Source organism: Bison bison, unplaced genomic scaffold, assembly GCF_000754665.1.
Source record: "Bison bison bison isolate TAMUID 2011002044 unplaced genomic scaffold, Bison_UMD1.0 scf7180017864474, whole genome shotgun sequence".
NCBI lineage: Eukaryota > Metazoa > Chordata > Mammalia > Artiodactyla > Bovidae > Bison > Bison bison.
The window spans coordinates 2,706,322-2,722,532 of NW_011495035.1; the positions used below are offsets into that span (position 1 = coordinate 2,706,322).

General features: G+C 39.6%; 2 protein-coding genes across 2 annotated transcripts in view; both read right to left on the reverse strand.

The window, feature by feature from the left end:
* Positions 1-14,449, reverse strand: part of FOXP1 (forkhead box P1) — a 738,073-nt gene extending 723,624 nt beyond the window's left edge. The window contains exon 1 of the mRNA XM_010861997.1: positions 14,416-14,449. The gene's annotated coding sequence lies outside the window, so the exon portion shown is untranslated. The remainder of the gene's footprint in view (positions 1-14,415) is intronic.
* EIF4E3 (eukaryotic translation initiation factor 4E family member 3) overlaps positions 7,987-16,211 on the reverse strand; it is a 43,544-nt gene continuing 35,319 nt past the window's right edge. Inside the window, exons 6-7 of the mRNA XM_010861992.1 lie at positions 14,416-14,571; positions 7,987-9,985 (exon numbers count right to left, since the gene is read on the reverse strand). Coding sequence (XP_010860294.1) covers positions 9,939-9,985; positions 14,416-14,571 — 203 coding nt within the window. The 3' untranslated portion in view covers positions 7,987-9,938. The remainder of the gene's footprint in view (positions 9,986-14,415; positions 14,572-16,211) is intronic.

Sequence of the window (16,211 nt, forward strand, 5' to 3'; positions counted from 1 at the left end):
GACTAGTGAGTTTGGCCAGTGTTGCCACCAACAACTTACAGGACCTCAAACAGCTAAGGCTGGGCCAATCCCTTAAGAGGAAACTGTCAAAGTTTCACTGGATCAGCTCCATTCTCTGTACTGGATGAACTTCATGGATACAGCCAACCTAAGGAAGTATTTACTACTGCTTTGCAGAGCAAAGTACTGAGCTGGGTGCCTAACTATGCTGTTTGCGTTGAAGAAGCTCCACCTTCTTCCTTCCTAGAGATGAGGAAACTGGGGCTTAGAGAAGACAAGTGACTTGGTCAAGACACAAGTTCACGGGATCTCCATCCAGTAACAAATTCCAAACTAAGCCCCGTGCATGCTGCCCAGTCTGCTTCCCTTCTAGAGGCTCACACCCAAGCCTGAGTCAGGCATCCCAGAGGGGTTCAACCCAGAGAGAATCCCAGAGTCTCCCAGCAAAATAACCAAACGTTTTTACCAGGATGCTTAACCTTCTGGTCAAGGAATCAAGTTCCATCATCTCTGCTCTTCTCCTTTGCAGTCTCTGGTAGAAGCATTTGCAAACACAAATAGTTAAAGGTCACGTCAGAAGCAGAATAGGGATTCTGCATGATCCATCTGTGCTGGGATAATCCAGAATTGGCCATGAATATGTGGAAGGGCCTACACTACACCAGTAATTCTTTTTCACCTGCCATCCACACCAGTCAAATGTGTTATTCTTGTACATTCTTTGGAGAAGAGTGTGAGGCATGTGCATCCACAGATTGGGCACTCAAGCGAGGCAGGAAAGCAAGCCTCGAATATAAACTTTTTAAATTCCCAGTTAAAATCTTGAGAAAATAAGCAAGTGGGTGGTGCATCCTAGTTATAAACTGGTTGCAAGTCAAATCTGCTCATGTGGAAATGATGAAGAGAAGCAGATTAGAAAACGCGTCCTTTTTTCCACAGAAGGTAGGGAATGAAGGAAAGATCATTGATTTTAACAGCCACAAGATTTAGGGGTCTGCCTGCAACTTTGCCACCGACTGTTTTTGTGACCTTACGCAAATTCCTTATACTCTCTGGGTCTGGAAAACAGTGAACTAATAAGGCGAGTGACTTTTCCATCTTTTTCTTCAGGCTGTAGATCCTTTCCTTTAGAGGCAAACTCATACAGAATCTCAGACATCAGACACATTATCTTGCCTCTCTGAACCTCAGTTTCCACATACAGAAAGTTGGGACAACAATGAGATCTACCTCTTAGAGTTTCGGAGTGAAGGACATTCATTAACCCATGTGATTAGAGTGCATGGAACTCCATACACGTTAGCTATTATTTTCAGTGATATCATAGCTATGACCAGAGCAGCATACCTCAGAAGGAGCCTTCCAAACTCTGCCCAACGGCTGACTTGTAGGTAGCAACTGTTTACGGAGTGTCACTCTACACTTACCTTTTGAAGGGCTTATAAATAATTTTTCTGAACTCAACCTTCTCAAGTATAACGGAGCTTCTGTACACAAAAATATAAAGTAAGGTTTATCACTTGGGTGATAAAACCAGAAAGAAATGCAAGGAAGTGTTACTGTAAGTTGCGGTAATGGTTATTTTAGTGGGGAAGGTGGGGGCCGTGACCAGGAGGAGACTCGTGACTGGGGCTCCTGAGGTAGTTGGCCCAGTTCTATCCCTCAAGATGGGTGCTGTTAGAAGGATATTCCCTTGGTAACAATTCACTAAGCTATACATTTGTGTTGGGTGGTTTTCTATATTCTTGTTTTACTTTACAATAAAAAGGTCTTTAAAGTGATGTTTCATAAAACACAATCAGTGAGTACATAAATACACTTACTGGCTTCCAAAATGTTAACGTTTTGCCACACAATGCACGTCAGTAGGGATGTGTTATTGTTTTACTAGACTTTTAAAAATAAATTTTACAATAGGAGCTTTGTTTGCAGTATCTAAAAGTATTTCTGTAGAACCAGCCACCTGGGGAACACTCTTTGAAAGAGAAGGGACTTCTGTTAAAATTTTATTTATGGCTCTGTGATTTTTTTTTTAAAGATACACTCTGAAAATCAAAGTCTTGTCCTTCAGAACTTGACTATCTTCACAAAACACCAACCATGTTTGCCTTAAAAGGGGGCATACTGCTTTAGGGCTGAACCTTCACTTCCATTATTTTCCACTAAGTCACAAAACCCCAAACTTTCCTAGGACCTGAAACCTTCCTCTAGGTCTGTATTTTTTAGAATTCTGTGTGTGCAAAAAAAAAAAAAAATGATTTAAATTTCCTGAACGAGAGGAAATCGGGGAGTAAAAGCTTGTCCACATCTTTGAAGCTGGGAGGAGCACACACATTTAACCATACCATCTGTGCAAATGGTACCAGAGTTCAGTATGCTCATGACTGGAAGGGTTTATGATTTATGCTTGCTAGTTAAATATGCTTATGATTTAAACTTATTTTCTCTGGCAAGAAATACACTAGTCAGCACCACGGCCAAGCCAGATGATGGGAAATAGATACATATTTCAATGATACACATTTTAACTTGCTGAGCCTTGTAAATGCTACTGTTTTCTTTTTATAACAAAAGACCTACCTTCCTGTAGGATTCCAGAGATTTTTAAAAACTACATTCATTAGCAAAAGCAGTTAAAAATTCCTTAACAGCAGTTACTGCACTAAAAGAGTCACTGGTGTTGGTCTTGAAAACATTGTATTTTAGGTGGGAAAGCAGAGCCTGTGCTTATAAAACTACCAAGAACACATTCCACAAGTGCATCGATAACTGCTAGGTAATAAAACGCAGACTGATACACGACTGCAGTTATCAGACTCAAACGGAAGAGGAGATATGAGGAAATCTCAAAGCCTTCAGAGTGTTATACCCTGTCCCCCAAAACCTGCATGAAATTCACTGGGTTAAAATTAATTGGGCATCATATACATAATCCTGAAAATTGTTTGCTTTACAGGGAAAGGTAGGAAAGTCTGCAGATGAATGGGAGAAAATAAGAGTTTGCTGCTTTTCATGACAATCCCAAGCCCCCTAACTCCTTGATATTCTCGAACAGCCTAACTGAGAAAGGAATATGAAAAAGAACAGATACATGTATATTACTTTGTTGCATACGCAAAACTAACATGACATTGTTAATCAACTGAACTCCAACATGAAATACAAAGTTAAAAAGAAAGAGTTTGCTGCTTTCTTCTGTTTGTTTTTAAAGGGACAGGGTAGCTCTAAAGCACGAGTAAATCTACTTGGCTAAATAAGGATCAACTGAATCTTATGGGCAAATTGGGGGACAAAAAAGGAACAAGCATGATTGGCTTATTCTAAAATGAAACCATTCTTGGCAGAGGGTTAAAAAAAAAGAATGCAAGTAAATGAAATGTGTTTTCTAAGACACCAAGATGAGCCCTATCACCAAATATATTCAAGAAGGGAGTAGAATAAACAGAGATACTGCTTCCTGTCAGAGGACCACAGCAACGTCAGATACCATGCTCACGCACATTCAAACAGGTGGACAGAAAGTTGCAGTAGGTGCTGGAATAAACAGTTTGACAGTCAATGCATATATACCTGGGACCTTCTTAAGATGAAGCAATGTGGTTAAATAACATCGCATGAAATTCTAAACCTGAGGGACTACATTTCTATACTATAGAACCTAATTACAGCATAAAAATTCACGGCAACAGATTAACAAAAATCTCGATGTGAAGTTCTACAAATTAACGGACGCTTAAACAAACCTCACGAAGTTCTAACTTAAAAGACAGGAGTGCTAATTCACAGCAGTATCGTCCCAAATTAGAAAACGGTAAGAACTTTCTCATGAAAAGGCCAAACATGTGCACTAAACACATAAATCACTACACGTTTTCAAGTAAGAAAGTTACAGTCTAGTCTTACCTGATGGCTGCCAAAGGCTGGAATAAAAATTACTGACTTAGAGATGCAACTTTCACATGTATCCGAAACATCAAACACAACACACAATATAAAATCAAAAATAACTAGAACAGAAAACTCTTCAGTCTGACCTTAAAAATACTGAGCAAATCACTAGATGAAGCCAGATCAAAAGGAAGGGCATTACACCAGCTTGTAGCCATATGTGAAGGGGCCCCAAAAGCACAGGGCACAGATGGTATACCATGGAGAGGAGGGGGCACAGGCAGACCCAAGAAATCAGGCAAATAAACCTGCTTCAACTTATACAGGTAACACAGTTCAAAAAGAATGAGTAATTGTGAAGGCAGACTGATAAAATTTTAGATTTGGGACAAATGGTCCTGGAGGTCCCAAGCTAAAGCGTGCCCACTGTCTAAGCTCTGAGGTCCTTTTATGTACAATTGCAATGAAGCTGAAATCTCAAATGAGGAAGATATACAAAGGAATGGTGACGTGTTAATAACTAATTACTGAGAAGACAGTTAAAATCTTTTGGTAAAACCATACAATGGCTGCCTGCCATATTATCTGATTAAGGGCTAAGAAATTCAGGGGTGGGGGGGAATTTTAATGTATATGCACCAAAACTAATAGCTTTATTTGAAAATAAAAAAACCCTATAACTTAATTAAAATGCTCAATGTCCTTTAATATTCCCCACTCTTCATTAATATAAATTGCTAAAAATAAAATTTCTACCTGCTAAACCTTTTTAAAAGTCAATTCTTTGTATGTTAAAAAAAAAGTTCTACACAAAACTCAGAAATGCTCATATTTACCTCATTCTTGTTTCTCTCATGTAAAGTTGCCAGGTTAGTAAATCTCAAACACTTCCAAAATAAAAGTTTCAGAAAAATTCTCTGACTTCAACATGAGAAGTTGAAACTGTCATGAAGAAATCATGCACTTTGTTAAATGAGTCGATCACCTTTTTCAGGAAACAACCAAAACAAAAACATGTAAGACAGATTTCTTCAACCTCATGATTTCTGAAGGACACCAGAGAATATCCAAAAGGCTATTTTATTGGATATTCTAGTAAGGTACATTCAAAACACACACACATATACAATGGGACTCTCAATTGTAGTAGCAATGATGAACAAAATAATACTGACTTCTTGATGACTTTCACTTATCATTAACATGGTTTAAGGAACACTTACTTGATTTTTTATTTGATACTCTTATGTATCAAAGAATCCTTCCAGTTTAGTAACAGCTTTGCTAAGCCATGTCTAGGAATGACAATTAATTTTAGTGGAAATTCATTCATGGGCTTGATAGTCATTCGAACAGTTTTGCGTTATTTTACATGCAATTTTATAGCTCTATAACGTTCATTTAATCTTGTTCAATGATGCTGAACCCCAGATGCCATAAGACATTATAGAAAAGTAGTTACTGCACATATGGGGTAACTACTTTTTCTGAACATTAATTTCTTTTTTCTTAACAGGCTGAAATGGTATTTAGAAAAGAGAAAAGCCTACCACTCTGTACTAAAGGTTTTATATTATGGACTTCCGGAGATGGGCTACTTATTACTACTTGTGGTGCTAGCCATAAAGTTCTTATTTACGAGCATCATCTTTTCAAGTCTAAGTAATAATGGCTTTCTCCAGGTTTCAGAAGGTTGTTGGTATTATCCAATTGAATCAGGTCACCTGAGAGAGCTTGGGGGGTAGGGGGTAGGATGCTCTCCTTGTTTGTCATATCTAGGGATTGGATATAATGAGGGATTCATAAAGTGGGGGTCTAAGGACTACCCATACTAGAACTACTGGGGCACTTGCTAAAAAGGCAGGTATCTGACTCAGAAACTCTTAGGTTTGGGGTCAAGAAAGGAAGCACCCCAGTAATTCTTCTACAAGCTAAGGGACAGGAAGCCCTGATAGATGATCTCAAAGGTCCCTTCCACCCTAAAATTCTAAGAGTCTGTGAGTTTTCTTTGAAGAGTCAGTTGCATCAGCAAGATCTACAAGACAGTGACTTTGAGCCTCAATGGGTTAACCTAAATAAGAAGTGCTGTTAGATTTTGACGCATACGTAAAAACAGAAAACAAAAAGAGAGCAGTATTATCAGATGTGTGAAATATGTGTCATCTATTTGGGCTTTTCTCCTCGTGGGAAATGTAGAGGAATGGCCCACCCTAATTGCTACACAGATGAGTTCCTAGGGGTTTTTCACTGCACTCCCATACCTAACCTTTTCCTCCTCACCTTCGGACTCCTCTCTGCAGTTGAGGCAGTTCTCCAGGCATTTACAATCCTGAGTCACCGAACTCTCTTGTAATCAGTCTGAATATCCTCCATTAGGAAATAAACCATCTACAGGCAGTCCTCTACTTTCATTTGTAGTGAGTGGAATGTGATAGAAACATCGATACAGGAAAGGTGAACAGCAGACTTACACTTTTAAGGGGAGGTTCAAATTTAGAAAGCGAACACAGACGAAAGAATCCAACTCTAATTGCACTTCTCCCCTTGGACACAATATTTGCCCAATATGATGAAATATTTCTGGTATTTCTTATAGGTTGGTTTATTTCATTCCTTCTCTTCCTAACTGCTCAAAGGTTCAATGAAAGCCTAAAATTTGAGATTTTTTTATACCACATCCGGAGTGTTTTATCGTTGACACAGTTTTATTAGGTGTAGGGGAACTAAACCTCTACTGGTAGCATCTCATCAAAGTTTTATAAAACCACAAGAGCAATAGGCAGTAGAATCTTAACGTAATTACACAAACAGAGCCGGATACACTATGCTGCTGAGCCAGGACCGTCGGCTGGAAGGCAGCGCCACCGTGTGATCGATCTGGATGTTGTCAGTTTCATGTAAGCACAGAAGTTGGGATCCCCTTGGAGTTGGGCATCTTATAGCAAAGCCCCACCTCCCGGAATAATGAAGTTATTTTACAACGCCACACCGTGACGCTGCTTCAGGAGAGAATGAGAGCTGTTTATAAAAGGGCGTCTGATTATGTACGTGTCTATCAGTGTCCAGATTGGATCAGATATTTAGTGCATGATTAGGGTGACTTGCTTTGGGGTTAGAGGGTGTTCCCTGTTTAAGGAAACTTGGACTGGGATTTAGCCCTCAGACTTCAATGCTCAGCTGCATCACACTGGCTAGTCCCCTGTCCTTTCACAAAAGACAATCTCTGTTGGTAGATTATACATTATGTCAAATGGACCTGATAATACCCAAAAGTTTCTTTCAAGTATAAAGTCTTGTGACTGTATGTAGGATGTAGATATCAGCTAAATTCAAGAGAGTGGAGAAGATCAGAGTCAAGTTAAACTCAAAGTTTACAGGAACTGTTTTCCTTTCCATATTTTTCTCCGTCAACTACATCCTGAATTTAATAGGTACATGATATTAAATGGACATGTTCTCTGTAAACTATACCCTCACTTTAGAAATGCGGAAAAGGTGGAGGAGGGAGGAGGAAATATCAAAATGGAGTAAGTCAGCATTCAGAAAGCACTTACAAAAGAAAACCAAAATACAGACAAATTACTTTCAACAGGTATGATCCGTCCTCAGTTGAACAGGAGGGACCGTGGGTGACTCTACACAGAGTCCAGGCTACACCTGCAAAGATTTGGCAGAAAGACACCGGGGCTTCTGCTGGGACTGCCCATTCTCCCCGGCCTCGGCCAAGGAGGGGACACTACCCTAACACAAAAGTCACATGCCCCACAAGACAGTTCCTTGTACCTCAAAAGAGTATTAGCTTCTTTAATCCAAAAAGGTAATGAGAGGTTTTTAAACTGATTAAATCAGCTTAGTTCATACACTGTCCCTTATGAACTAAATATTCAATTAAAACAATTTCCAAAGCAAAATCTGACAAAATCCTCTCTCAGAGTAATTTAGATGATAGGTTCTTAACTTAGGCAAATTAAATCCTTCTCACGGTTGGTATTTTCCAGAGTCAGAAAGAGTTCCACAAGTTCTCTGGGACAGAAAAATCTACTTTGTGTGTTAAGCCATGTTTCATGATCATAAACAATAGAAACTAGAAAACATTAATGGGAGCCTAACATTCCTGTTCCTTTTATTTTATTTGTTTTTCTTCAAAAGCTACATACATGCAAAACTTGAACATGTCATCACAATGCCTTAAATAAAGTTCAAAAATAAAAATACTTCATAATCCATTTACTTAAGGAAATATATATGACAATCATAAAGAAGATAAGTCAATTATATCCTTTCTTCTAATCTATCAGAAAAAATACTTATATTATAAAAGAGAATTTAAACTCATGCCCAGAATATTTTTTTCAATTCTTGATCAATAATTTAAAAACAAGTTGGATGTTGGTACAATATTTAAAATGAACAAGTTCCAGGCTTTTGAAAATGGGTCTGATATACTTATACCTCATTTTGAAATCACTGGAGAAACTCAAGTTTATAAACAAAGCATTAAAAAAAAAGCCATGATCATTTTTTTATTATGGTTGATGTGGTTAGTAATGCAAGTGAAGGGTACAATGATTGTAAAGAGATGTTGTTTGAAGTCCTTTAAAGTGTTTGAATGGAGAATTTTATTTACAAACTTAGGCTGGGGGTTGGAAGAAGCCCCGCCTCTCTGCTGGTCAATAATGCAAGAGGAATTAAAAATCCTGGGTGAAAGGAAATTCGGAGTTCACTGCCCTTCTGTGAGATGTATAAGCATGCCCTAGCTCCCCTGACTCCAGAAAAAAAGCTGGCCGGAGGCAGCCTTTCTAAATGGCCCTGCCTTTTTCAGGTAGATTAGGAGGAGGCCTGGCATAGTGCTGGGAGGGAAATCAGAACATTCTGAGTGTTCCAGAGGGGGTCATTTCCTTCTATTAAAACTGGTATTTATTTGGTAACATAATACGATGTATCTCAACAACTCCAAAAATTAATGTGAACAAAATGCATTCAGAGTTCAACTTTATGAATGTTCACATTCATCTTGGAAATGAGATTTAACTTCTGCTCCTAAATGAAAAAGGCAGGGGAAAGTTGCCCAGGCTAGAGGATGATTGATTATTGGAAACGACACACAACATGAGCAGGAAAATGGGATCATTTAACAAAATGTGTCTGAATTGATTTGGAGAGCCCTAAATGGGTACACACACCCAAAATTCGGAAGAAGGTTAGTTCAAACAATTAAAATATCACCTTCTCTTTAAATCAGAAATTACAAGATTTCCTACTGAGACAAATCCTTTGCTACCACTCTAAGCCTTCTTTTGAAAAGGCCAAATTGAAATTCTGGTTGGACAGTACTTCCACAGAAGGTCCAAAGATTTACAGTTTGACATATATCTTGATAACTCAACTGTGATTATAGTTTTCATGTTTGGCAACCCAACTATTATTTTCCTTTCATTTCTAACAAAAAAAATTATTAAAAAGGAAAAATAAAAGATGTGGGTGCTGTCAGTGCAAAATCAGATTAAGTAAGGTTTTTCTTTTCCCTGGGATAGAAAAAAAAAACAATGCCCAGTGCAGAGTATGTAGGAATGTGTCACAACAAATAATCAAAAGACAGGTTTCACCAAGCTAGTGTTCCTTGGAGGACAGTGTGGTTTTCAAAAGCAGTATTGTCACGATTATGCATATTCTCATTAACTAGGTACAGCACAGCTACTTAAAGGGAAACCGATTTCTTGTGCCTCAATGAAAGGGGAGTATAGAAAACAATAATTAGACTTAATGAGGAATTTAAAAGAAAAAAAAAAACTGGAGAGAAAAGAACAGAGAATTCATAAAGCCAAAAATAAAAAGAAAGAAAAGCAAGTAATGTGACAGTAAAAACCCACACAATCTCCCCCCCACCCCACCTGCCACTTTGAGTCCTAATTGCTCAATCTGCAGGGGCAGAAACCCACTCTAAATGAACCAGCATCGGGCTCCGGCAGGTCTCCTCTTCACTCTCCCTCCTGTTAAGACCGTTTCCAAAACCAATCAGCAAAGGACAAAGAATTCTTTACAGAGTGCAATTAGTGTTTTCCACGTCCACCTTCAAAAGCATGATGCTCTTCATGGGCTAAAGGACAGAAAAAAAACAAAAAAGAAAAAAAGGAAAGAAAACTTTAAGCAAAGGATGGGGCAACCCTTCTCTAAGGCATCTCATTCAGTCTCCCCAAATGTTGGCAAGAACTCAAACACCTTTGTGTGCCAGTAACTGTTAGCTAAGGCGTGCATTTCCTGAGAAACGTAATAATGAGAATTAAAACAGGGAATAAACAAGCAATGGGCACGCTGCCTGTTTCTTCTTGCTGGGCCGGGGAGGATGAGTAATCCTGACAAGCTGATGAGGAGGATATGCCGGGCTCTGAGCAAACGCTGCAGGGAAAACTGGGCCCCCGCAGGATGCTGGGCTGGGGCTGGGGGGTGCCTCACAGAACCCAGACAGGGCCATTCACAAACCTATCTTGAAAAACCAAACCAAACAAAAAGTGAAACAAAACAGAGAGAACAACACAAGGGGGTAGCAATTCTCGCAGGTCCTCCCCCACCTCTAAACACTCTCTGTGGGGGAATGAAGTTTGAGTAAACCGATGGGTCTTTTATTTTTCCCAGTCATGGTTTTTGTTTTTTCCTTTTTTTTTTCCCCCAGCCCTACGGGTCTGGCTTGCAAAATGACTAATTACAAATAGGAACTCTAGAATAAAAAATGATGTGACCAACAATATTTTCCAAAGACTTACATTTTTATAAACTAGAAGTGGGAACTAGGAGGCCTGTGAAATATAGACTATGTCCTCCAAGGCAAAAGGCCAAGTTTAAAATTCTATTCCCCAAACCTGGTTCAACCATTATCATGAAGCGAGGGTGGATCCTCTTCTCTCAAGAGGAAAAGTTACTATGACAGGTCGAACACAGCCAAGGGCCACTCAGGATTCCCCATGCTTTGTCCCCGCAACTCTTCCCTGCTCGGAAGGGAGTCCTGGGAAGGCAGACATGGGCTGGCCCATTTTACCTCTCCTAAGTCTGTATTTTTCAGATAAACTAGATTCTTCAGACTAGTGTGGGGTCAGGGTTTGGCAGGGAATAGGATCATTTTCCCTTCAGGATTGTCCTGGTTGTCCACCTAAACCCGGTCTTCACTTGGATGCAGCACTGGGAGAGGCACCCTTTATAGCTCTGAGAGCTACCTCAGGTTGGCCCAATTCCTATGAGCATCCAGGAATCTGAACCGACGTAACTGAACATTTCTCATATGCAGAACTTTAGAAATATTTCACTTTTTATGCTTTTTTTTTACTCTTTTTAAAAAAGACTTTAAGGATAGACATTAAAGAAAACATGGCTTGCTCTGCAATAAAATATATTGTTATTGCTGGATCAAGGTGGGAAGCCACAGGTCTCTTAGCGACGCTGGGCACCAAATGATTAAGTCAGGAGAAAGGGACTGTCTGCAGATTTTTATTACTCCTAAGTGTGAGGGACAGCTTGGGGCAGTCACCGTTGAGACAGTGCAATTCCGATGGGTTATGGAGACAGAACAGAACATTCAGAATGGGGGGGGGGGCGCATTCTGAGAAACAGAGAAAGTTCTGCAGGCTTTAGGTGAGCTTTGGCTGAAAGGAAATATAGAAAAGCTCAAAGCCAGGAATCAGCAAACTTCTTTCTGAAAGAGGGCAGAGAATACACATCTTAGGTTCTGTGGGTCACAGGGTCTCTGTCTCAACTATTAACTCTGCCCTCGTAACATGAAAGCAGCCACAGATGATATGTACGCAAATGGGCATTGCTAGGTGCCAATACGCTTTGTATATACATATACATATGTATATGAAATGTGGATTTCATAGAACGTTCATATGTTACAAAATGTAGTTCTTCTTTTGATTTTTTTTCCAAGCAGTGAAAAATGTGAAAGCCATTCTCAGCTGCAGCCCATACAAAAACAGGTGGGAAGGTGGCAGATTTGGTTTGACAGTGCAGTTTGCCAACCTTGGCTCTAAACAATTCTCACATCAGAAGACATTTGTCATTCAGCTGCTCTGAAGAACCTAACAGAATTTGGGGGGTGGCGGGGGAGGAGGTCTCTCTTCATTTCAGTTTCTTAGTCAAATGACCGATCTGTATCCAATGCACAGAGAACTTTTATCAACAGCCTGATTCTCAGCCACCCGGCTGGAGGCCTGGCCCAAATTCATTAGGTTTCTTTGTTCACAGAAAATCTACCACTTCAAGTGGCTCCTAAATACTAACACCAGGATCCTACTTTAACAAGACAGAGGAAAGGCGTGGAGTTGGCTGTTTGTGATCTGGCTCACCGGATCATTGTTCTTCACCCAGCTATGAAGAACATTTCTGCCCAAACTTCTTTTTTCCAAATCAATTCTGCAGTGGATGGTGTATAACTCTACTGAGTAAAGGACTGCCTGCTTCATATAAATAAAGAGAACTGCTTGTTTTTTCCAATCCCAATTTGAATAATTTTTGAATTTTTGAATGATAATTTATACTATTAAAATATGCATTTCTACTAAGACCCATAGCCTAAGTCGCGAATTTCACAATGGTGTCTACACTTAGAGAGTCAGTTCGGGGAGCTGCACGTCCCGTTCTCCGTTTGGCCTTTTTCTCCCCCTGCTCCCCAGTCATTGCAACAGCGAAGCGATGACTCACCCTTGCACTGTCTTACCTGGCTATTGCCACTGCCCTAAAAACTTGCCTAACCGCTGATGGCCGAATTACCTCTGTGGCCTAAACACTTCTATCACATTGAGTCTGCTGCTACCTGACAGCAGGTTAGCTAGAAATTTAATCATAGAATTTTGAAGCAGAAGGGACCTTGGAGATCATTTAAGACCAACCTCCTCAATATTAAGAAGGGAAAGTGAAAGGATGAGAGAATGTGACTTGCTTGAGGTCACGGTGTTGAAATGGGATGAAAATCCAGAGTGCCTGACTTCACAATTCCAAATCACTTTCCTCTTCTTTGAAGTGATAAGGGGAGCTGGGTCTAAGGCGGTAAAGCTCGCACTTGCTCCATTCATAAACGGCAGTGAAACACTTCCTTTTGGAGAGTTTCTGCTGGAGTTAGTCTCAGGGAGTAGAAAAAAAAGACCCTTTGGTGACCTTTCAATTAATGTCTGGGTTGAAAATACAATGAATGTCCTCTGAGGAATCCAACATCCCCTAAGGAATCCTGGTGTGCTGTAGTCCATGGGGTCGCAAAGAGTCGGGCATGACTGAGCGACTAAACTGAACTAAAGAAATCCAAATTGCATCTACAAACATGTGATTTCCATGCTGCACAATCAGTTAAGCAACTTGTGTAGTGCCATCTTCTATCTCTTCTATATAAACTTCCATTTAAAATTCAGAAGCTAAACACCTTCTGGATATCTGCAGCAGCAGATCTGTCCCATAGCTTACAACCTAAATGGCTTGCCATTATATGATTCCTAAGAGGGAGGCCTTAGATTCATCCCATAGTAAGACACTGACAAAATAAATTTTGATTTTTTTTCTTCTTCTTTTTGATAAGGGGTTGGGAAAAGTAAAATGGCCATGGAGTGTATTTCATTCATTCTAAGATGCACTTCCCCCCCAACCTCCCCATTGCACATTTGAAGACCCCTGGAATTAAGAACATGTCACAGTTAAATTAGGAGCCTTTTATTTTTCTTTCTTAGTAATACTAAAAGAATATTTATCATCAAAGGCACCTTAGATTCAATGAAACACCATGGTTGAAAAAAATTGGGTTACTGACTCTTGGAATAGTTTGGGAAAACAGGAAATTCATCATATGTCTGCAGGGCTGTCAATCCTTTCCTCTAACTCACTGTTAAAACTGTAACCTGCAGTTTGATCTACTAAACATTGGTTTAATAGCACTAAGCTGTTTTCATTATGAAAAAGATGACTTTTTCTAAAGAGCACACAAAAGCAATGAACATGAATCATGATGGAAACAATGGGTCCACACACCTATTCATACTGTTAACATTTCACCACTATGCGTGCATTCTCTTCTGTGTCACAGTCATCTGTAATGAGGACGTATTAGCATTTCAGTAGAACGTTCAATCATGCCTGTGCTCAGAATGAGTTCCTCCACAAATACAGATGTTACACATTATAAATCCCTGTTTATGAAGGGATGATTGAAAATCTACCTGCCAGCTCATATAATAACTTTTTTGTTATTGTTGCTTCAAATAGAAGGCAATTTCTTCTAAGAATGACAAGACTGAGATTAGGTTTAAATTTTTGAAATAACAAAAACAATAATGTATCTCTTTTTTTATGATACATGTGTTTAGATGACAAAATCTCATTTTACTTTCTAAGGCTAAACTGTTTTTTTAGACCCATAAATGTATTTTATTGAATTATTTAGTGGATCATAGAATTTCAAGTGACTCTCCCTTCACCTCTTTGGCAACACAGTTTCTGTCTTTAAAAGTATCAAAGAATAAGCTAGAAAGTAGTAACTGGAAATGAAGCACTTACGTTTATAAAATACTGCTTTAAAAGATATGTGGGGCAGGAGTTCATAGATCTTTTCTAAAACGGTGGCTTCACCGACTAATGCGGCATTTACATTCCAGACTTGGACGACATCTTCTCGGTCCCGGACGCTGACACTAACTCCTATTACTTCATCATCTGAAGGGAAGGCAGGGGAAAAATAGAAATGAGTGATCATTTCAAGTCTTCCAGAGTTGGCTTTTTAACCTTTATCATTTTATTGGTAGGTTATGAAGATGAACAAAAGAAAGTGGCATGAGAGAACTCGTGATAAATACTAAGGGAAAATCATTGGACAAAAGCAACTTAGTGAGCTAAAGCTGTAGCGGTCCCATCACATTTATCCAGGGACTTAGATAAACAGAGTGTCCCAGCCAAACAAATTTTCCAGATAAGTAATTTGCCCTTTTTAACATGTTACCAAAGCCTTGGACTATTTGGAACTCTGTTTTGATGAGACTTTTTCTAAAACAAGTTGCATAATGTTCGGCTCTCTGAAAGCCAAGTGAACTCACATGAACTGTTCCTCGATGCTTGCTTGTCCTTGTTAAGAACAGCAAGTATTTCTCCTGACTTCCTGCCAACCATTCAGAGATCTTGGGGTGGCTAGCACTCTGGGCCCCAACACTAACTGGACCCAGACTGTGTGTTCTGAGTTGCTCATTCTGCTTTCTGTGGTTTCCTTGTCTGCTCCTGTCCTGTTAATCCTCCCAGCTCTCTCCTGCTTCTCCCTAGCCATACCCCATTCTGGTCTGGGCATTTTAACTGTGGGCTAGAGAATCAATGACCATCTGTTAGCACTGTGTATAAAGTAAGAGCAAATATCGCCTAAGTGTGGCTCTGTTATTACAGCACTTCAGTGAATGGGCAGGAAAGTATTTATCTACTTTGATTAATGTAGGTCTTTTTTTTTAAGACTGAATTACAGATTTGGGGCTATTTTGTAGGTATTTGAGAATTGGTGGCTGGATAAGTAAGGTTATGTACTGTCCTAAGGAGCCACTCTATATGTAGTAATTTGCAGCAAAATGACAGGAGTAAAGACTGTTGACTCCAGATTTACGTGTTGGCTGCACATTACTGAAACAGGGTCACCCCTCTGCCCCTGCACACTCAGCATCAATGAGTTAGATGTGAATGATGAGCATTATCAAAGTTATGAAACTGTGCTGCAGTTAATACATTTTGCCTAAGTGTCTTTGTTTATGGTAAGGCTGTGCACCTCAATATTTACATTGTCAGTTTTTCTGTGTGTCTTCTGAGGATTAAAAGGTTCCAGCACTTAGATACACTATAAATGAGGGCGTGTCCAATTACTAGAGGGGTTCATCTTCAGCAAAATAATTGTTTTCTTTTCTCCGTCCTTCCCGTCTTGCCTTCATTCCCTCTTTCCCTCTCCTTTTAAAATAAATTTCACTCTGGGCTAAATATGTGTGATGTGATACTAAATAATTCCCTGTATAGAAATGTGTGAAAGCAGGCAAAAACAGTGGGAGGTGTCAGAAGTCAGGCTGGTGGCCACCTTTCGGGGAGGCAGGGTGTGGCGAGATTCTCAAGGGCCATGGACGTTCTGTTCCTTGACGTGGATGCCAGTTATGGGGATTTGTTTACTTTGGGAATGTTTACCAAACTACACACAGTATAGTCTGTGTCCTTCTCTGTGTACATGTCACAATTCAACAAAAATTCCCCCCCAAAGTAAACAGTACCTGATCATGGCCATCCATGGAAACTCATTAGCCAATCAAGAAAAGTGTCTTATGTACAAGTTTCTTATT